The 21,203-nt window shown below is 40.5% G+C and overlaps 2 protein-coding genes and 1 pseudogene across 10 annotated transcripts; all 3 read right to left on the bottom strand.

The window, feature by feature from the left end:
- Window positions 1-13,014: 13,014 nt before the first annotated feature.
- LOC110796529 (uncharacterized) lies at window positions 13,015-17,237 on the bottom strand. 9 transcript variants are annotated; one of them, XR_008933141.1, is made up of 6 exons: window positions 16,986-17,236; window positions 16,706-16,866; window positions 16,494-16,600; window positions 15,691-15,729; window positions 15,055-15,163; window positions 13,015-13,258 (listed from the first exon to the last, which is right to left on the bottom strand). XR_008933141.1 is itself a non-coding variant. In XM_056843930.1 (5 exons), exons 1-4 carry the CDS (start codon window positions 17,041-17,043, stop codon window positions 14,759-14,761), a joined length of 390 nt encoding a protein of 129 aa, XP_056699908.1. In that variant the 5' UTR covers window positions 17,044-17,237; the 3' UTR covers window positions 13,015-13,258; window positions 14,619-14,758. The 9 variants fall into 9 exon arrangements, 3 of the variants coding, with proteins under 3 accessions (XP_056699908.1, XP_021857282.1, XP_021857280.1); XR_008933140.1 differs by having other exon boundaries at window positions 16,489-16,600; XR_002535618.2 differs by having other exon boundaries at window positions 15,691-15,738; window positions 16,489-16,600; window positions 16,986-17,235.
- Window positions 17,238-17,573: 336 nt separating this feature from the next.
- Window positions 17,574-19,080, bottom strand: LOC110796537 (uncharacterized; annotated as a pseudogene).
- A 177-nt stretch (window positions 19,081-19,257) lies between these two features.
- On the bottom strand, window positions 19,258-20,853 carry LOC130459417 (uncharacterized). Its single transcript, XM_056826787.1, has 2 exons — window positions 20,260-20,853; window positions 19,258-20,167 (listed from the first exon to the last, which is right to left on the bottom strand). The coding sequence occupies exons 1-2, from the start codon at window positions 20,623-20,625 to the stop codon at window positions 19,526-19,528; spliced, it is 1,008 nt and encodes a 335-aa protein (XP_056682765.1). The 5' UTR covers window positions 20,626-20,853; the 3' UTR covers window positions 19,258-19,525.
- Between the last annotated feature and the right edge of the window lie 350 nt (window positions 20,854-21,203).

Consider the following 21,203-nt stretch of genomic DNA (forward strand, 5'->3'; position numbering starts at 1 on the left):
GCGGCTCCTTAAAAATAAGTGCGCCCGACACGAATTCAAAGCCAAAAATCTCAACTTGGGAGAGGTTGCTCAACCCAAATGTCCTAGATTTTGCATATTGAACTTGAAATTGAAAGCTTGAATATTGAAAGGTTTGAACTTGAAAAGATTGAAACTTTGAACTTGAAATGATTGAAATTTGAAAACTTGAACTTGTATGTTGAAATTTGAAGACTTGAACTTGTATATTGAAAAATGGAGTTTTGAATCTCAAAAGATTAAACCTTTAAATTCTAAAAGGTGTCATCTTTGATTACTCCATGCTTGAAGGTGATTCTAGTTCAAAGAGATGAATGCAAGCAACTTTGAACATCCTTGAATCTTGAAAGTTTGTATTTTGTATTTTGAAAAAGTTTGTATTTTTGAAAAAGCATGTATGATTGTTGCAAGTGGTGTTTTTTATGACAAAAAAAAAAACACCAACTTGCTAATCATTTGAAATCAAAATAGCATGATTAATTGAAACGGGATTCGGATTTACGTAGTTAAGCTTAGGCTCGAGCTACCAATTGCTCTTGAATTTAGGACTTTTTGTATGTGTTTTGAAGAGTTTTGAAGTTTGTATTGTGAGGAGTAATGTCGAAATTACGACGTTATATGTGTTGTGATCTCCCTTTTTCGAAGGAAATGAGGGGTATTTATAGGAGGGAAATGGTGCAAAACGCCAGCACACGCCAGCGCCTGGCGCCAGGCCAGCGCTGGGCGCTGCTGACGTGGGCTGAATGCCACCAAAAAGGACGGAAAGATGCTGTCCTTGATTTGTCTTGTATGGGTGTACCTTCGTACGAATAGTACGATGTTTGGCACGTAGTGTTTGCTTGGAGGTTAAGGCTTGAATTTGCGTCTAAAAACAAACATTTCTCGGGTTTTTGAATTCCGGTTTTACGGGGCGGGGCCCGGCATGCTCGGTTTTGTGGGTCGGCGCCCGAATTTGACTTGCCTTACATGATTTTGAGTGGAAAAGGCCTAGTAAGACCAATGGGATGGTCCACTAGTTGAGATTAAACTTGGATTTTGAAATTGGATTTTGGAAGTTGAATTTTTACTGAGTTCCGGGAGGGGAATGGCCTCGGGGATTGGATTTTGGATTTCGGAGGTATTCTTAGCAATTGGGATTTCCGCCTGGAGTTACTCCAATCGCCTAAAAAGGATAATGGTTTCGTCATCATCCCAAAGGGGAGGCACAAATTAGGTGTCTACAGAAGCCCCCACTTTGACTGAGCGTTCGGTTAGGAAAACGCAAGTCAAAGTATTTCGAAAGGGACGGAGAATGGTCAAGATGTTCTGCAATCGAGATCACTCTTTGTACGCCGATACCTGCACAAAACAGGCGTTAGAAAAAGGATAAAGTCTACCTCGGTGCGGTTGGTGATGACTCAGATTTGTACTTGTACTTTTCCGCCTTCAGTTCAGGACGGAGCTTGGCATCGAAATTTTGAATTTTTGAATCTTGAATTTTGAACTTTGACACCCGGAGTTAATCCGTCGGGATGTGCTTTGCTGGGGATAAGAGCTTTTTACTGGCCCTTAAAATTTTGAACTTTGACTGACTTTCCCGGAGCTTGGGTCCGTTGGGAGTTGGGCTCCTGAGTCGTTGTATTTTTTGGACTTTGTATTCTTGAAATATTCATCTGTTTATACTTGGAGATACAGGTGTATAACCGTATTTTCGATGGATGGTTCGATGCGATGTTTGATGCTTGGTGCGGAAGACCGTAGCAGCAAAGGGCGTGCAATCAGCAGGGGAGACCGCGCGTGCTGCAGACCTGTGCATGTAGCAGGTCAGCGCTGGTGCTGGTGCGGTGCCTGGCGTTGGGCTGCACGATATAAGTGCCCCCTTGCCGTGCCATTTTGAGGCACATTCACTTGAAATTTTTGCTTCTTTTATCTCAAAGGTCGACTAGCTTCTCCCCTTGGTCTTGTTCTTGCCTTGTCCATGTAAGTTTTTCATGTTTTTGCTTATGAAATAACTCTAGGATTGCATGTAGTTTTGATTTTCTCGTACTTTGAAATGATGCTTGTATGCTTAAGTTTCTTGAATCTTGTAGAAAACTGTTTGATAGCCACTTGAACTTGAACTGTTGGAACTTGTACTTTTGAATTTTTGAACTTGTATCTGCTTCGGCACGGATAGCCTAGGCGTTGATGTAGAACTTGAATACCTGCTTCGGCGTGGATAGCCTAGGCGTTGGTGTAGAACTTTGAATACCTGCTTCGGCGTGGGTAGCCTAGGCGTTGGTGTAAAACTTTTACCTTGAACTAGAGGTCCACTGGGGATTTTGTTTTGCATTTTTTTTTACTTTGTTTTTTTTTTTTTTGTTTAGGCTAGTGCAGGATAGCCCCCAGTTTAGAATTTTGACTCTTTGTATGCTACTTGATTTAGTATGCCTCGTCACACTCGAAGAAAGCTCGCTGAGTCGTCTGTGGTTCAAGCTGCTGAGGAAGATGCTTCGGATGATGAAGCGGCTGCAATAAATGCACCAAGTGGGGGTATGGTTCCCCGGGATGCGCCCGCTTTCCCTGGTGCTGGTTGGACCCCTTCCGACATGGTGTTTCGGCCGGATTGGCACTTGTCTCAGCGGCCTCGCGCTGGCATGGTGAGTCTTGTACTGTGTTTCGAATTTGTACTTTGTATTTGTATAGGTCTTGACCTAACTCGTTCACCTGTAGGCCGACGGAAAGCCATTCCGTACTTACTGGTCCTTGGTGGAGGTTCAGAGGGCCTTTAAGGCTCTCCGTGCTGATGAGGAGGCTATGGGGATTTGGTCGCAGATGGGCCTGGCCAATTTCTGGCGCACCATGGGAGGTTCCTCGAGGAGAACGGGGAATAAAAACCGTTTGTGGGCTTTGAAGGAGCTGTGGTGGGATACCACCAACACTTTCCACATGGCATGGGGGGAGATTACTATTACCCCTCTTGAGTTTGCTATGATTACAGGTCTTTCCTTTTTCTGAGAGGAATGTGACCTTTGACTCTGAGCTGACGTGGCGCTCGGCCGCTGCCAGGGACTTGCTCGGCCCTGTTGTTGATTTGTCAGAGGACGAATTTCACGCTTCTGTGACGGTGCTTGTGGATGCTATCTGTGGTGAGGGTGTGTCCGCGGAGCAGAGGGTTAGGCTCTTCCTCCTTGTTTTGGTTAGCAGAGTGATTGCCCCGAGTAGGAACAGTCGGGTGCATATTAGCTTCTTGTCCGCTCTGAGGGACTTGAGACCTGTTCCGAGTTATAACTGGGGTGGTTTGGCCTATAGCCACCTCTTGTATGAAATGGGGCGGGCCTCCCGGACTGCACTGGGGAGTGACCCGAGCATGGCTGCTCTGTGGAGCGTGCTGGAGGTATTCGAGACTCCTTGTACTTTGTACTTTGTATTTGTACGCTTGTATCTTAAACTTGACTGATGTTTTATTTGTTCCTTGAAAGATTTGGATCTATGAGCACTTCCCGACTTTGGCGCCAGAGCGTACTAGAGATGCGGCTTACCCGTATGCTGCCTCTTGGATAGGAGCGGTGCGCGTCGGTGCGTCCTTGGCGGCTTCTCGCAGAGCTTGGAGAGTTTTTCCTGCTGATAGGGTAATCTTTTGTACTGTTTTGCTTTTTTGTATTTTTATTTGTACTGTTGCCTGAGTTGTCTGCTTTGTAGGTGGTATGGCGTCCTTTTGCCAATGCAGTTGTACCTGCCTCAGCTGCTCGTGCCCAATTCCTGTCTGGGCGGCGGGTTTTGCTTCCAGGGCTGTACTGCCATATGTGGTATCTGGGGGAGCGAGTGTCCCTTCAGCACAGTTCAGGGGATAGACTTGTCCCCAAGGATCTGCCGGAGTCTATGCTGGCGTTGGATGAAGAGTTGGCCCGGCTCTATGCGGAGGCTAGGGGCGAGGCTGTTTGCCGCTCTTGGAGGGAGTTTGTACACAGGAAGGGGAGCTATGACGACTTCCTGAGGAGGCTGGCTCCACCAGTACGCTTCGTACTGCCGGTGAGCTTTTGAACCTTGTATTCTTGTATTCTTGCATTCTTGTATTCTTGTATTGATTGCATGATTGTATGATTGTATGATTGTATGTAGGAGGAGGAGGTTGATCCTGAGGACATTCCTCATGCTGATAGGATCCTACGCTATGAGAACTCGGACGGGGAAGAGGTGGTGGAGACCATTCCTTGGGCTTCTCCTCCGCACCGGAAATCATATGATGCTGTACCTGAGCATTACGCCCCTGTAAGTACTATTGCATTTTTGAAACTGTTTGTAACTTGTATTTGGAAATTGATCTTGAATTTTGTATGCAGGCGCCTCGGGCGAGAGTGCGTCGCTGGATGCTCTTGCTTGATTCTTGGAAGAGGCAGTGCGCCAAGCTGACCCGGAAGCTTTCTGGCCGGAACAGAGAGGTACCTCACTTGATTTTGAAACTTGTATACTGGAAATTCCAACTTGGGAAATTGATTCTTGAAATTGTATCTTGTATAGGAGCGCCGTCGAGACCGTAGGGACTCTGTTGACAGGGAGCCTCAGGCAGAGACGTCCTCGAGACAGGAGGGACCAAGCTTTGAGTTGGGACAGGGGTCCGGTGCTGGTGCTCATCAGAGGCACTCTGATGTTGAGTGGGGAGCTTCCCCTTTTGTACATGTTGACCCCACCAGGCATTCATTCGGAGGTGCTAGCGGTTCACGGCCCTTTGTTCCTCCTTCCGGCAACTACTTCGGAGGAAGTGGTCCTCAGCCTTGTGGTGCAGGTTCATGGGCTTGCTGCGCGGAGATGGATAGGATGCTCCAGGCTCAAATGTATGTGTCGTATCCGTATATGCCGATGCCGCCGCCGTATCAGTATTCCTCCACTGGCACACTTCGTATCTCGGAGCAGGATCCTAGTACCCCTGGGACGGAGATGGATCAGGAGCTGGAGCGCCTTAGGAGGCGTAATAGGGACAAGGCACCTGTGGTTGACGTCACTGCTGATGATGACTCAGACTGACCCTGCATGGTAGCGAGTTCCAGCTTGCCTGGGTTGAATTTGTATAGGCTAGATGTATTGTATTTGTATGGATTGAAACTTGAATTTTTGTGTGGTTTGTATGGTTTGTATGGTTTTGAACTTAAATTGGTTTGTAAAATTTGAAGATTGGCTTTTGTATGTTTGAAATTGTATGCTTAGTGTGTGCCTTGAAATTTTGTAGCTATATGCATGCATGACAATTTCGCGAAAAAATTTGAAAAAATTTGCCCATTTTTTTCGGGTGTATATACCCACTATAAGCCCCCACTTTGACTGAGGTTTTTTGGTTAGGAAAAGAGCAAGTCAAATTATATTCAACTCTTGCTTATGCATATGCAGACTCGACTTAGGACGCCGATCTAGGACTAGAATGCTTGAATTTTGAAAAATTGACCTGAAATCTGCCCTAAGCGTTGATCCGGACTCCTTGAAATTGCGCGGCTTGCGGCTTTGGAATCTTGAATAATGGAGGTTGTAATCTGTTGTCCGAAACACTAAAGAGTGTGTACTCGGAGTTATAAGAGAGGACGGTGGCCTCGTCCTTAGATGCAGGCCCCTACGCCTGGCGCAGGCTTGGCGCCTGGCGCCTGTGAGCTGTCGTGCAAGCCGACTTTTTTATAAATAGGGAGCTTGTTGGATCATTTCTTGCATCAATCCTTCCCTGCTATCATTACATACTGCTTCCTCTCGAAAAGAAAAGAAGATATGGCTGTGTCTTTTGAAAGTGCCTTGAACTCGTGGCTTGGTTCGCTAGGCAAGTTGGAGAAAAGGGAGCTTGATGGCATGCATCTTGGGGTGCCCGTCTCTTTCCAGTTTGTAAAATTGGATTTGCACTTCATTCTTGCTGCTCTGGAGGCTTGGGACCCGAATCATCATGTCTTCCGCTTTGGAAATAATGAGGTATGTCCCCTCCCTGAGGAATTTAGTGCCATATTGGGGTGGCCCTTGATGCTGGAGCCATGCATGCCTAGTGTTGAAGAACACTTTTTCTTGAACTTTGAAAGGTATTTGGGCCTGAAGCCCCCACTTTTGAGTGCTGTTGTATATGGCAGAGGGGTGAATTTGTCCCTCTTTGTCACCTACTTTGCTGGGCTTGATGTTCCCAAAGTTTTCCGCTTGAGAGCCTTGAGTTTTTGTATATTTGCTCGCTTTCTCTTTTTGAAGCAGGGGTTTGGCAATGGTGATGCCTCCCTAATTGAGATTGTAGAGCAGTTTGCTAATGGTCGGGACCCAATGCCGCTCGTGATTGGAGAAACATTGATGGGCCTTGACATGCTGAACTCGGACCCCTCTTCATTGCCGTCGGGAAGTCCGGTATTACTCCAAGTAAGGATCTGGAGCCTTCTTTGTATTGTTGAACTTGTACTTGTACTTGAATTTTGAATGTGCTTCATGTATACTCCCCAAGGTTTGGCTTATGGAGAGGCTCATGTTGGTGGCACCACCGGAGAACATGGCGAGCTATAATAGAAAAGGATTCACTGTGCGGCCCATGGTGTATGGCCGGCTTTCATAGGATGAGTGGAGATGCGCACTCTCTGGGATTGAATCTTGTATAAGGTGGGTAGTTCCTGAGTGGGGAATTGCTGCTATGAAACATGCCCCTGGTTCTACTGCTTTGAGGGTGCCAAGCCTCACAATGCTAGTCTTCTACTCGCCTACTCGAGTGATGAGACAATATGGCTTGAAACAAGAGATCCCGGAATGTACTGAAGAGAACCCGAAACCTGTTGCGCTGAATGCAAATCGACTTGAAGTTTGGAGGCGGTATTGGATCGCCAAACCATTCTTGAGTATCCAGTTCCCACCTGAGCCAGTTGCTCTGTCTGCGGGGTACATTGTATGGATGAGAGGCCTAAGCCAGAGGGACATTTCTCTCTCCGAACCAGCTAGAGTCCGAGGTTCTAGAGCTAGACGTCCTGCATCAACTGACTATGAGGAAGGTGACGGGAGTGTGGCCCATCCGGTGCTTGACCGTTCGGAATCCAAAGGAGGTTCGTCGTCCTCCCGTCTTGGAAGGCTTGCAAGTTCCTTCTCCCGCCGCATGGGCAAGGGGAAGATTGATGATTGTTTGCGGGAGGAGCCAGGGGATAGTACTCAAGGTGCCAAGACTCAAGAGCATAGTCGCCCGACCCTAGATCTTTGTAGGCTAAATGTGTTTGAAATTGTATTTGAAGGAATTGTGTTTAGAATGTGTTTGGAAAATGTGTTTAGAACATGTGTTTAGGAAGTGAAAAGGCTTTTGAACTTTGCTTCACTCGATCCTGACTTTGTATTTGAATTAGCTTTGAAGGCCTTAGGGCCAAATAAAGAGATATTGTGTTAAATTCCGCTTGAAAATGCTTTGCTTTGAATTGGCACATTTGGAATGACAACAACAACAATTTGAGTTTTGAAATTTGATTTGATTTTTAGGATGCCCTTAATTGAGGAAATTTTGAATTTTTTTGTATTAAAGTGGTCGGGCCTCGAAATGAGGTTGCCTACGTGTCCCGTTAGGGAATCAGGCCGGACGTAGTTCTGACTACCTTACAAGACCTGAATTTGGATTCTTGAACTTGAACATGGAACTTAGACATAGAACTTCTTGAGTTGATCGAGGTTGGTAAGAGATCTGAATTCTGTTCCGTCAATGTCTGTTAGTTCAACTGCTCCTCCGGAGAGGATCTTCTTGACGATGTATGGGCCTGCCCAGTTGGGTTTGAATTTTCCCCTTGGGTCCATGATTCTTTTGCGAAGGGCTTTCAGGACAAGTTCGCCTTCCTTGATGTTTCGGGTTCTGACCCTTTTGTTGAAATGTCTGGCCACTCGGCGCTGATAGACTTGTACATGGTGAGCGGCTTGAAGCCGTCGCTCATCGGGCATGACTAGCTCATCATATCTTGCTTGTACCCATGCAGCTTCTGGGATTTTTCTTTCTAGGACTATCCTTAGAGAAGGTATCTCCAGTTCGACAGGTTGTACTGCTTCCATTCCATAGACCAATGAGAACGGAGTTGCACCTGTTGGAGTGCGAATTGAAGTTCGATATCCCCACAATGCGAAATGCAGCTTTTGGGGCCAGTCCTTGTAATTGGTAGTCATTTTCATGATGATGGTTTTGACATTCTTGTTGGCTGCTTCGACTGCCCCATTGGTTTGTGGGTGATAAGGTGAAGAGCGATGATGTTGAATTTCCCGGAGCATGGGTCCGTTGGGATTGTTGTATTGAAGATTGTACTATTGAAGCTTGAAGATGTTTTTAGAACTTGAACCTTTGGAGTTTGTAACTTGAATTTTGTACTTTGGAATTGTAGATGCCTTGCTTGGCACAACCTTGCTCGGTTAGAGACTATAGAACTTGAATTTTGAATCTTGGAATTGTAGATGCCTTGCTTGGCACAACCTTGCTCGGTCAGAGATTATAGAACTTGAATTTTGTACTTTGGAATTGTAGATGCCTTGCTTGGCACAACCTTGCTCGGTTAGAGATAATAGAACTTGAATTTTGAATCTTTGTACTTGTTGAATGGGTCTTCACATTCTCCTTGGAATGGGTTCCCTGATCACGGATGGACTTGTGAGGAACATTGTATCTGCACATATTGTTTTCTTGTATGAACTGGGCCGCTTGCTTGGAACCCAATACCTTGAAAGATCGGAATACTTGGACTCTTGAATAAACCCGACCTCTAGGTGCTTGGAGACCTCTTCTTGAATTTTGAGGGAAACATCCGATTTCATGCGACGGAGCTTCTGCTTGATGGGCTTTGAACCTGGAATAAGGGGAATTGTATGCTGACCGATGCTTGGATCAACCCCTGGCATATCATGATAGGATCATGCGAAGACGTCTACATACTCTGACAGTAGCTTGATAAGATCGTCCCGCTCTGATAGAGAAAGAGTTAAACCAATCTGAATTAGTTTTGAATCACTGCTGTTAGAAAGGTTGATTTTTTCTGTTTCCTCAATTATGGGCGTCCTGTTTTCATGATTTTCGATAGCTTTTAGAAATTCAAAGTCAGTTTCTTGTGAAGCAAAGTTGTGTGGATTAGGATTTGATTTTGAATTAGGACTCTAGGAGCAAGTAGAAATTGAAGTGTTATTGAAATCAGCAATCATTACATCGACTGTTTTGACTTGAAGCTCGGCCTTTAGAGGCACTTGATTGATGCAAGACTCTAGTTCTAGACACTTAGACTCGTAACTAGACTCGGATCCAGACTCATCCTCTGACTCGGACTCGCTCATCATAAATCCTTCGCCCACAGTAATCTTGAACATTTTGCCAATTGAATTGATTCTTGAAAGGGACTTGAAGCTTGATTTGTAGAAGGTGAACTGGCTGCTCGCTCGACACCGGCTATGTGGGAGGCTAGGGCTGCTGGAGTTCTTTTCAACCTCTCCCCTCTTCAGCGAACCCACAGGATCTTTGGACTCCTAGTTAGGACACACCAGATAATTTTATAACTTGGACTTCCCGACACATGATATGATATGCATGCAATGAATGAGACCTAGACTTGACTCTAAGTGTCACTCCGAAGATTCGGGATTTTGGATTTTGTACTTGTATTCGGGATTTGCAACCCGTTGGAAATGTTTGAGAGGAGCGTTCATTCTTTTGTGAAAGTTGGCTCTTGTACTAGAACTTGGGAAATCGAGAAGGAATATTTCGACCTATTGGAAATTGGACTTATTTGAAGGGGATTTCAACCCGCCCTAGGACATGGAAATTGGGCTTGTACTAGGAAATTGAATTTCCAAGGGAATTTCGACCCATTGGACTTGGAATATTTGAAGGGAATTTCAACCCGATTGAAAGAGATTGATTTTGTATTATTTAAAAGGAATCTCAACCCGTCAATATTTTGGGGGAGTTTCAACCCATTGGACTTGGAGTATTTGAAGGGAATTTCAACCCATTGGAATTTGTATTATTTCAGGGGATTTTCAACCCGTGGATGGAATCTTGAACTTGTATTATTTCTGGGGAGTTTCAACCCGTCGAATTGGAACTTGTATTATTTCAGGGGATTTTCAACCCGTCGAATTGGAACTTGTATTATTTCAGGGGATTTTCAACCCGTGTATTTGAACTTGTATTATTTCAGGGGATTTTCAACCCGATTGAATTTTGAGTTTGACTCGAAGTTTGAATTTTGAAATGGAAAGGGATGCATTTTGTATGTAGAACATGAAGCTTCGTATTTGGAAAATCCGGCATTATGTTGCCGTGGATATTGAATTTGGGAACTTGACAGCCCGGCATTATGCCGCCGTGGACTTGGAGTGTAGGGTTTGAAATTTGAAGGTTTGGAATTTTTTAACTTCGAGCTTGAGGTTTGAAATGCGGAATGGAAAATCGGCATTACGACGGCATGTATTTGGAATTTGAAGTTTTGAGCATAGGACTTGAAATTCGAAAGATTGACATGGAATTTGAGGTTTGAAAATTGGAGTCGAAAAGTTGGCATTACGCCGGTCATGAACTTTGGCATTTGATCTTTGAGGTTTTGAGACTTGGAATTGGCAACTTGACTTCGATGCTTGAAGACTTGAATGTTTGAAATAGAAAATCCGGCATGACGCTGTTGGATTTGTGATTTTTGACTTTGAAGTTTGAAGTTTGAAATTTGGACTAGAAAATCCGGCATTAAGGCGTCGTTGGATTGAGTCTTGACTTGGAACTTGAAACTCGAAATTTGGACTAGAAAATCCGGCATTATGGCGCCGTTGGGTTGTGTTTGAATTTTTGGACTAGAAAGTTTGAATTTGAACTTGAAGCTTGAAGACTAGGAAATCCGGCATTATGACACCGTTGGGTTGACTTGAAAATCGAAGCTTGAGTTTGGAAAATCCGGCATTATGGCGCCGTTGGATTTGGACTTGAAAATTGAGGTTTTGGACTAGAAAATTTAGATTGCACTTTGAAACTTGGAATTTGGACTAGAAAATCCGGCATTATGACGCCATTGGATTTGGACTTGACTTGGAGATTTGAGGTTTTGAAAATAGAAAATCCGGTATTATGACGCCGTTGGATTGCATTTTGAACTTGGAACTTGGAATTTTGACTCAAAAATCCGGCATTATGACGCCGTTGGATTGATTTTGAATTTGTAGCTTGGAATTTGGACTCGAAAATCCGGCATTATGACGCCGTTGGATTGAATTTTGAGTTTGGCATTTGTGCGTGAGGCGTGTTTAAGGGTTTTGAATCAAATGGAGTGACACTCCTAAAGACCCTAAAATCGGCGATTTAGATGCATGGGGTTTGAATGATGCTCCTAGGGGTTTGGTTTCCTAGTTGGAGGCTAATTGGTTTTGGCAAGCTAGAACTCGAGGTTAGCCATTCACGCGTGCAAAGACGCCCACACGATGCACAAGTAGCACGTTGTCACACTAATCATGAATATGAATGCGACATGCACAGTTCTCAACCTAAGGTCGGTCTAAGTTTTTGTATGATGCAAGTGGTCGGCTTTGGGTGTCAAAAAGGTACTCGGCTAAGAGACGGATCCGGCGACAAGCTTTCACGTTCCACCTAAGGGAAGTGTGTGTCGACAGACGGCCTCCATACTTGACATCGGGAATGTCAAGCAAATGCCAAGTTTCGGTAGGCGCGGAAATGGTCACACACTTTGGTCGGGAACCGTATGGAGAGTCACCATTTCGTTGCCCCCGGGGCTAGCCCGATTGTAGAACACATCCGTTTGGGCAAAGGTAGAAATTCATTTTGCACAATATGGTTTTCGAAAAATGCATGAAATGCCTAGAAATTGAAATTGAAATCGTACTTGAATTTGTATTTGTAAAGCCCGTTTTTCGGCACTCGTTCACGAGGCTTGGGAGCGTCCTTCTAGATGCAAAAACAAACTAACTCCCAACACGAAAAGTTGAGCAAAAGTGGGCAACAAGCCACTGTGAGCCACTGTCCTGGATGCAGGCAGCGGCGTTGGGCGCAGGGACTGCGCCTGGCGCCAATGCTGGCATCCAGTACTTCGGCAGATCAATGGCTGGTTGCTCGAAATCTGCTCTCATTTTCGAAATTGAAATTAGAAGATTCCCCAGCAGAGTCGCCAATTACTGTAGGGGATTTTTTTTTGATCTTTTTCCCGTTTCCTACAATGGGGGGTTTGGCACGCGGCGGTTCGTTTAGAGAACCGTTGAATTGTTTTTGCACCTCGAAGGAGTCGCCACCAAACTTATTTTAGGTCTCGTTTGGGAAGACCGCACAATGACTCTATTTTTGGATAAGGCCTTGAATCCTTGAAACAGATGGGTGAGATCCGGGCTCGAGAACGAAAATGCTATTAGGCGAGCTTTAGAAATATTCAAGTACGTTGGCACGACATTGTTTCGAAAATAAACCCTAAGATTAGACTATGTGGGTTTGCAAATTAGAACAAAATAGAATTTCTAATTTTACGGTGGTCACTTCGCTTTAAAGATTGATTTAAGGAACCTAAGGTCGGTTTGTCCAAAAATATCTTCGTTAAGCGTGATGTAACCTTTGTATTTTGTTGTATTTAGCATGTTGGTGATGAAAGCGATAAAGCACATAAAGCAACATCACAATACTAAATAAAGTGCGAAATTAGTAAATACAAGACCCCCTAGAAAAGGACTAGGGAGTAGGTCTACATTGCCTAGAAATGGACTAGCTAGAAAATGTTTTTAATAGCGTTTATTTTTGCCTTTTATAGCGCTTTTTGAAGCGCTGTTGATGGCTCCGCTATAAAAAGTTAAATGCACTTTTAATAGCGCTTTTCAAAAACGCTATAAAAGGTACTTTTTAGATAATTCAAATGTTTCTTTAATAGCCCATTATAAGCGCTATTAAAGGTATGTTGTTAAAGGCTTTGCCGCCACTTTTTAAATTATTTTTTAATAGCAGATGTATGTGAAGCGCTATTAAAGTAATTTTTTTATTAAAAAAAATCGATAGTTGCAATATATTTTCTTTTATAGCACAAACAAAAACATATTTCATAATAACACCTTAAATTGAGTAGTAAATGGTTGAATATTGATTTTAAAGCTCCAACGAAATAATTCAATTGTCACCGTAATAGACGATTACAGAATTATGTTCTAAAAAGACCGCAAAAATTAAACTACGTAAAAGTACATTAATTCATAGAATTATATATTTATTGATACTTTCAAAATAACTTAGCTAATACATTTGTCGAGCAACCATTGAGTTCTTTATCAATCTTCTCTTTGTCATAACTCGAAAACTGAGAATCTGAAAAATTACGACAAAACAAAAATAAGGTATAAGATATTCGAATATATATATACACACACATATTGAAGGGAGAAAATCATTATACTGTAAAAAAAATGTAAAGAAAAGAAGAAAAAAAGGCTTTATACAGTAAACATCTGACAAACAAGCCAATAAAAAATGAACAAAACAATGCAATAGAAGCGGGAAACAATTATCAAGATAGAATAGATACGGGAAACAATGATCAAGATATAACAAAGAGTCGTTGAACAACCCCCTTAAAGCATTAAGGGTATAAAGATTAGAAAGTATATATAAAATCGTTTGGTACAACTTATGCAATACCTCAGGAGCCCAGATTTCCTCATACTTGAGGCAGTTAACATAGCACAAGTTCTCTCAATGGAACAAGTAACAATGTTCCATACAGAAATCGATCAACCAAGTTAATGTCAGGCTCTCTCAAATCTATTGTGTACTTCAATCAACTAAGATACCCTCATTTTCTCGTCGATTTCGAGTTGCAAGTTCATATAATCATGAGGCCTGCTCTCTTTCTACCATAAAAGCCAAGAACAACTCATCAGTACGTCCTTGGCTTCATCCAACAAGATTCATGATTAAACAAAGTTCTAAAAGTGTATTAGATCTGATTTATACCTCTGCTATCTTATAACAAGTATAGATATCTTCAACATATCCAATTATTTGATATATTCTTAATTAGAACTAACAACCTCTATATAGTGACATGACAACAATCTAAACAAAGACCCAGATGCACCCCCCTTAAAGAGTTGCAGCATAACATTAGAACAATACCTAGGGAGCACCTAATAGTTGTCCTAATTTTATGAGAATCAATACTCCTGGTTAGCTCTAGCCAATGAATAAAATTAACAACTATGCCCATTTTACCAATTTTTAATCAGTTGGGAATTGCTTGCTGCAGAAGGCCAGATGCCAAACAATATAACTATCTCAAATTAAATTGCTTCTGGCAAAAGTCAGGAAGATAATTAAAATATAATGCAAATTCAAGGACCTGATAAGAAAGAGAAGGAGAAGAGCACAAGAGCAATCAAAGATTCCAATCTAGATAGCATAGCCGCACAAGAAACAAGGAGTCCGATCTACTTCGGTGCTTCAAAGAAATGGGCTAATTACAAAACTTTTATCTTTTGTGCAAGAGTGCACTAAAAAATGATCACTACCACTCTTACACTCCCATCCATATTTCTTATCCAATAAGTAATGTCAACCATTTGCACTTAACCCTCAATCAGACCGTTTCTAACACTGAAACAAAACCCAATACCTTATATGGGAAATTTATGAAATGACCAGCTTCAATGTATAAGCAAATGACAAATACCTTATATGGGAAATTTATGAAACTCGGTAAGGCATTGACAACAGTTTCAGAGACTAAATATTATCCCCATACACTTCAGGACATCCAATAAAAAGTGGGTGTACTGCTTGGTAGAAGTGGTATTTAACAGATTCAAAACATCAAATTTTACAAGCTTGGTGTATAATGCGCAAAAGCAAGAGGAGCCAGAAGCCAACAGAAGCTGCAATAAGAATAGAAAAACATGACAGGTTATACCGTATTATGTAGAAAACAACCACCCTTGAGAAGGAAAGGCAGGCTTTCGACTTAAAATATCTTTGAATGCATGTTTTGGGGATTACAAAGAACAATGTGATTATATTAAGTAGAAAGAAAAATTAATAATAATTTGAGCCTCTGATTAGACATGGGAAGCAGTCATAAAAACTTGTGAGCCATGAGCAAACAGTCTTACCTCGGCCATCATTAGAGCAACATAGACACCAGCAGTGAATGGATATAATGGGCCAAGTCACCGGCAGGTTTGACTGATCTGACCTTCTCCCCCACCTTCCTTCCACATTCTGGTTTGAACAATTACCACAACACAGACATTCAAAGTCACATTGAACACAAGAACACTATAACATAAATAAAATTAGAATAACCAATGAAATTAATTTAACACCATTATGAAAATAGAACATGTGTATGTGTAAGACACCCGTAGAAACCAATACAATAATAAACTATGTAGATCCACTAGGAATCTATTAAAACACAAACAAAAGATGACATTGAGTTCTTGAATAATAAATCATTCAACAAGTTAACTAGAAAAGGCAACACTATAAATTTATACATACATAGTCAGATCTATAAGTTAACTACAAAAGGCAACACTATAAAAATGAATTAATTTATGTGAAATTTAAACCAATTGTGACACAACCTAAAGTGGGGACCTAATTTCATAGATTACATACATAAATCTTATGGCTGAACTACTGAGACTAATAATTTTAGACTTTATTTCAAATGACAACAAATCAAAGAGAAAAATGAATGTACATCCTATACCGAATTTTATAAGAAAAATAGGGTGATTTACCTAAAAATTAAATACGAGATTTCCTTGAGTCTTTAACCACTGCATTACCTAAAATAAAATACCAGTAAAAATCAAGCAATTATAACAAATCAAGAGTTAGAATTGAAAGAACGGATACAAAACCTTAAAAATGGAAATGATTGAAAAACGATAATCAATGTTACTTTACAACTAACCTCTACCAGATTGCATAGATATAGTATAAGAAATTTAGAATCACATGTAGATATAAGTTGATCGGTTATGCTGTTTTTGGAGTTGTCATGAGAGAGAAGATGAGTAGAAGTGAGGAGGCTAGAGGGAGTGAAAAGAATGGGAGAGTGGGTTTTGTCCCCCAAAAATATTTTGAAGGTGTTCCAAAATAAGCCCACATAGGCATCAACACGTGACAACTTAATAATAATCTAGACGCCTTTTATCAACCGAGTTAATATAGGCAGATCATATTTCTGTCAGCATTTACAGGGAGCGTCGAGGGTCTTGCGTCGACTAATGTCGTGTTTTGTAGTAATGATAATCACATCAACACATCAAACAAAAGATACAATTGCCTAGGCCTAAAATAGTTTTCAGTAGTCTAACTACTTTACTCTTTAAGAAAACATGTATTCACATCAAAATCGAACTACTACAACTCTACCTTTCATGATTCATTCATTAATCACAATTTCTCAAAAATGTCCCAGCTCTAGGGCAATCAGTTTATAGCTACAACATGTCTTTCAAAGTTACAATTAACCAAATGATGGCACTGACCAAATAATGTTAGAGAAGAATCACAGAAAAACTTTTGTTTACCTTACATCTTAAGTTTGATCAAAAGTCACACTCATTGCGAACCACGACAACGGGTCAGGCAACCCGAAAGCTAACCACCAAGAAAACATCAAGATTGTCCACAGACTCCACACTTCCAGACATTATCATACCGTGGATTGTTAAATCTAATTTCTCACCAAACAAAAATAGGCCGAAAAATAAAATTCAACACAAGAGACAGAAAGAGATAAAAGACCTCAAGATGGGCGAATTTCATGGCCACGGGAACACAAATGAGGAAGACGTCGGAGAAAGCGGAGTTACGACGCCGGTATTTGGGGCCACCCGATATACTCCACACCTTCGACCTAAAGTCTCCTCCATCAACATAACCACCATATCCTCCCATTTCTCCCCCTGAATTAATCTTCCAGAAATTGATAGCAAAATTGATCAGATTTAGGGCCAAATTAACATCCAAATCAAAAGATAAATTGTCAAAATTCAATAGATAACAAAAATCCCTAAAAACTTACCAATAGTAGAATCCGTAGCAGAACCACAAGCAGACACACCTACAAGACCCATTCCCATATCCGGGTAAATTTTATCGAATTAGGAGTTAGGGTTTTGGGAAGAGGGAGGTGTACCGTTGACAGAGTTTGGAGGAGAGAAAAAGGAACCTTATAGCGGTGGAGGAGACATAGAAGAAGGAGAGAAGCAGGGACTTTAGATCAGTGGAAGAAGGGAAGCATTCTAGGAAAGAGAATGGCCCTGTTTGGTAACTAACATCCAAATGATTCACTTTTTATTTAGCCGTTTACGGTTTGCATTAGCAGTTAGCTGATTCACTTTTTATTTAGCAGATTTGACTGTTGATTTGACTAACTGTTTATATGAATGTGTTTGGTAACACTTAGCTGATTGCTAAAAGCTGTTAGCTATTTAGTTGTGTAAAAAGACATTTATGGACATTGCTCTTTTGTGTCATTTACTTTATTTCTCAATAGTTAAGTTATTTATTTAGTTGTGTCATTAATGATGAGTTTCTAATTCCAAATATATTTTATGTTTATGAATAATCTTTTATGCTCTAAACACTGATTTGTTTAACAAATTGTTGAAAGAATTGGAAATAGTAACGTACATATATGACATCGTAAAAATTAAACATTTTGATCAATGCATAACAATGAAAAGTAGTCCATGGAAAATCCTATTACAACAACATTATTCTAACACTACTAAACATTTATTCTAACAAGCAACACATGTTTAAGAAGAGCGACGTCGTCGTCGTCTACTTCTCATCAAACTAGTAGTAATTTCCTCTCGAATTTTTGTCATTTCATTAGTACTCACACGTTGAACTTCCTGTGTAGAACCACACTCGACATCCATAGATACTTCAGGAGGAATAAAAGTGGGGTCGTCATCTATGATCTTGAATCCTGGATCAGGAACTTTGCTTAATCTTATGTAGTTGTGCAATGCAAAACAAGCACAAACTATTCTATTTTGATCTTGTAATGAATATTTTGGCATACTTCTTAATATTTTCCACCGTGCCTTCAAAATTCCAAATGACCTCTCAATGCAACTCCTTAAGGAAGAATGGGCACGATTGAAAATTTCCCGAGGCCCTCTTGGAATTGCCCCGCGAAATTCGGATTGATGATACCTTATCTTGTGGTAGGGAGTCAAATACCCTTCTCTTTCCGGATACCCTTTATCCACCAAGTAATATTTTCCTATCATGAAAGAACCCGTATATAATTAAAATGCATTAATAAAAATATCAAAACCAGTAAATGAAATGAATGATGCAAATTACCAGGAGGAGGTTTTGGAAAGTTAAGACTTGGATTGCCAAGAGTATCAAGAAAGATACGAGAGTCATGAGCCGACCCCTCCCAACCGGTTAGCACGTAAGTAAAAAGCAAATCAAAGTCACATGCGGCCATAACATTAAGGGTAGGTGTTCCTTTCCTTCCTCTATATCGGAATTGATCCTCTTCGGCAATTATAACATCTATATGAGTGCCATCAATGGCTCCAATGCATTCCGAATACGATCAAATTAATATAACATTTAAATAAGATATCAAAAACAATAAATGTACAAATAATTACCTTAAAATGAGGCATATATCGAGTATCATCCACAATTTGTGAAGGGATTTCCTTGAACTCGGGATCTCTTGGCCTTAGAATATCTCTTGATAAACCATCCATGGCATCCAAAACTTCTTTGAAAATTCTGCTTACAGTTTCACCCGAGTGTTGAAATCTCTCTTGAGCATCCCGATTTGACTGTGCCTTACTAAGAATGTAGACAAATAACCCCACTTTTTCCAAAATTGATATTCTTTCCGAAGGTATCAACCCATACTTACTTTCTAAATCCATGCATAGTTGTCGAAATGTACATTATGTCATTCTAAACATGTTAAAACAACGTTTTTCATGACCAGTTAACATTTCATGCATCCATTTTTCTCCTGTTTGAAATGAAGTCATGCATGGTACTTTGTAAATGTACTTTACATAGTAAATAGAAGTATAACCTAGTCCACATGCCACAGAGTCCCAAAATGCGCTATTTTTATACCTCTTTCGTATTCTATTGCGTATAGCACACAAATCCATACCTACAAGTATATCCAATACAATATCATTCCATCAAATTATATTAAAGAAACACAAAACACAAATATATGTCACAAGCATTAGCATACATTCATATTGAATTTATAGTTTAAACAAAATATCAATGTTATCAGGTTGCATATACATAACAAAATTGCAAAACCTGAAACAACATGCATAGTGATGCCTTACATCACAATAGTAAAACCAATTAAAAGTTTCATCCAAAAGATAATACTAACTAAGAGTTGTAATCTAGATACTACCCGTACATATTAGATCCGATAATAAACCTAGATAGTATTAATACTAAACTAAAGTTAGTTCATTGGTCACCCACTCTTCTCAAACAAGTATTTGATCCATTGAAGCCTTGTGTTGTCATCTGGCATTCCATTGAGAAGTATCCTCTTTTGGGGATATTCAATCATGGTGCAAGCAAAACAAAATTCAGGCTACCGGGAGTTAAGTCTTTCATGGACACCAACTTTGCCAACGAATCAGCAAGTGTATTAGATGAGTCATTGAGTGTATGTGCTTCAAGGCTCATCAATTCCATATCCTTGATGTTCCTCTCAGTAACAACTTTCACCATTGTATCTAGCTTTTCCATCAACAGTGCAGCCCCTCCTTTCCTACTACCAGATTCTATCCTACAACGTTTCGAGCTCTCTGCAATATCATTTTCAGAACTTCTTTTACTTCCTCTAGCTCCGAGTTCGGTTGATTGTGGAGGAGGAGAAGGAGATGGGGAAGGATTTGGAGTAGAATCATGAAAAGTATCCTGCCAATCCATGTTAGTTTGGGTATGAATAATACCACCATTCTCACTCATTTGATCATCATACTCAGGTGGTATATTACTAGAATTTCCACCATGATTAAGATTACCAGCACCAAGGGGTGGAAGAGGGATATAAAAAACAGAAGGGGGTGCTTGATTTGAGCGTTGAACAGGAGTATACTTAAGCCCCCCTTGAGCAACTGAAACTCCAAATAGTTGTTCCATCTTGTATTCAAGTTCAGGCTCAATACCTTCAAATTGAAAAGCTTTAAAATGCATATTTTCCTATAAAGAAAGAAAAAAAAAATTAGCTTGCAATCAACCTTTTGTGTTTAATTTTCTACGCGAGTTATTAAACGTGATATAAAATAGCTAACCTCAATTTTGTTCTTCCACCATTCGTCACTAGGACTTATTGTTCCCTTCTCATGATCCCAACCTAATCCGGTTTCTTTTCCTTTAAGTGCTCTCCAAAGACTCCATCGATTTCTCATCCAATCCCATTTGTTTTTCAGTTTGTTCTTGTCATATGTCAACCTCGTTCTTTTAGTGAACTCTACTTCGATCACCTTCCATGGCATCCTTTGTGAGACTGTAGCACCCCTTTTTCCCTTACTCCTTTCGGCAAATTGAATACACAAATCACAGAATATGTGTAAAGTTTCTCTAGACCAACTAGCCCGACCTACCTCTCTCATCGAACCTTCACTCCCCTCATTATCCTTCTGGTTGTTTTGCGCCATCTTCTACGCTTATCAAAATATAATTTAAGTAATTACGGAGTAATATTTCCCATTCTTTACCCAGATTCATATATAGGAAAACGAGCTCAATTTATCGGGAAATTCTAATAGAAAATTTATTATTATCTTTCTATAAAGCTTATAAAATCATGTTAGCCATAAACTAGTTGCATTTCTTATTCCGGCAATTAGATCGAATAGGTTGAATTGACAATGACCCAAATTCATTACTATAAAGTCAAATAATAACAATTACCCGTTCATATGCAAGATTAGCAAAGAAGATGAACCAAATTTATTATTACAAAGTCAACAGTGAATCAAATGTTGTTTGATTACTTTGTAGACCATATTAGTTTCATACAAAGAAGCTTTAATAAACACTTAAAATTGATGAACAATCTCATAAATCCATATAAAATTACAACATAAACTATTTGAATATATAAATTGGCATAAAGTGTTCCATGATTTTATCAAAGAAAACTCAATTTTGATGAATAACAGTTCGTTGTTTTTCAAGCTAGAAACTAACCCAGATGAATTTGAAACAATAAATTTCAAAGCCCCAACATAAA

This window comes from Spinacia oleracea, chromosome 4, assembly GCF_020520425.1.
Source record: "Spinacia oleracea cultivar Varoflay chromosome 4, BTI_SOV_V1, whole genome shotgun sequence".
Lineage (NCBI taxonomy): Eukaryota > Viridiplantae > Streptophyta > Magnoliopsida > Caryophyllales > Amaranthaceae > Spinacia > Spinacia oleracea.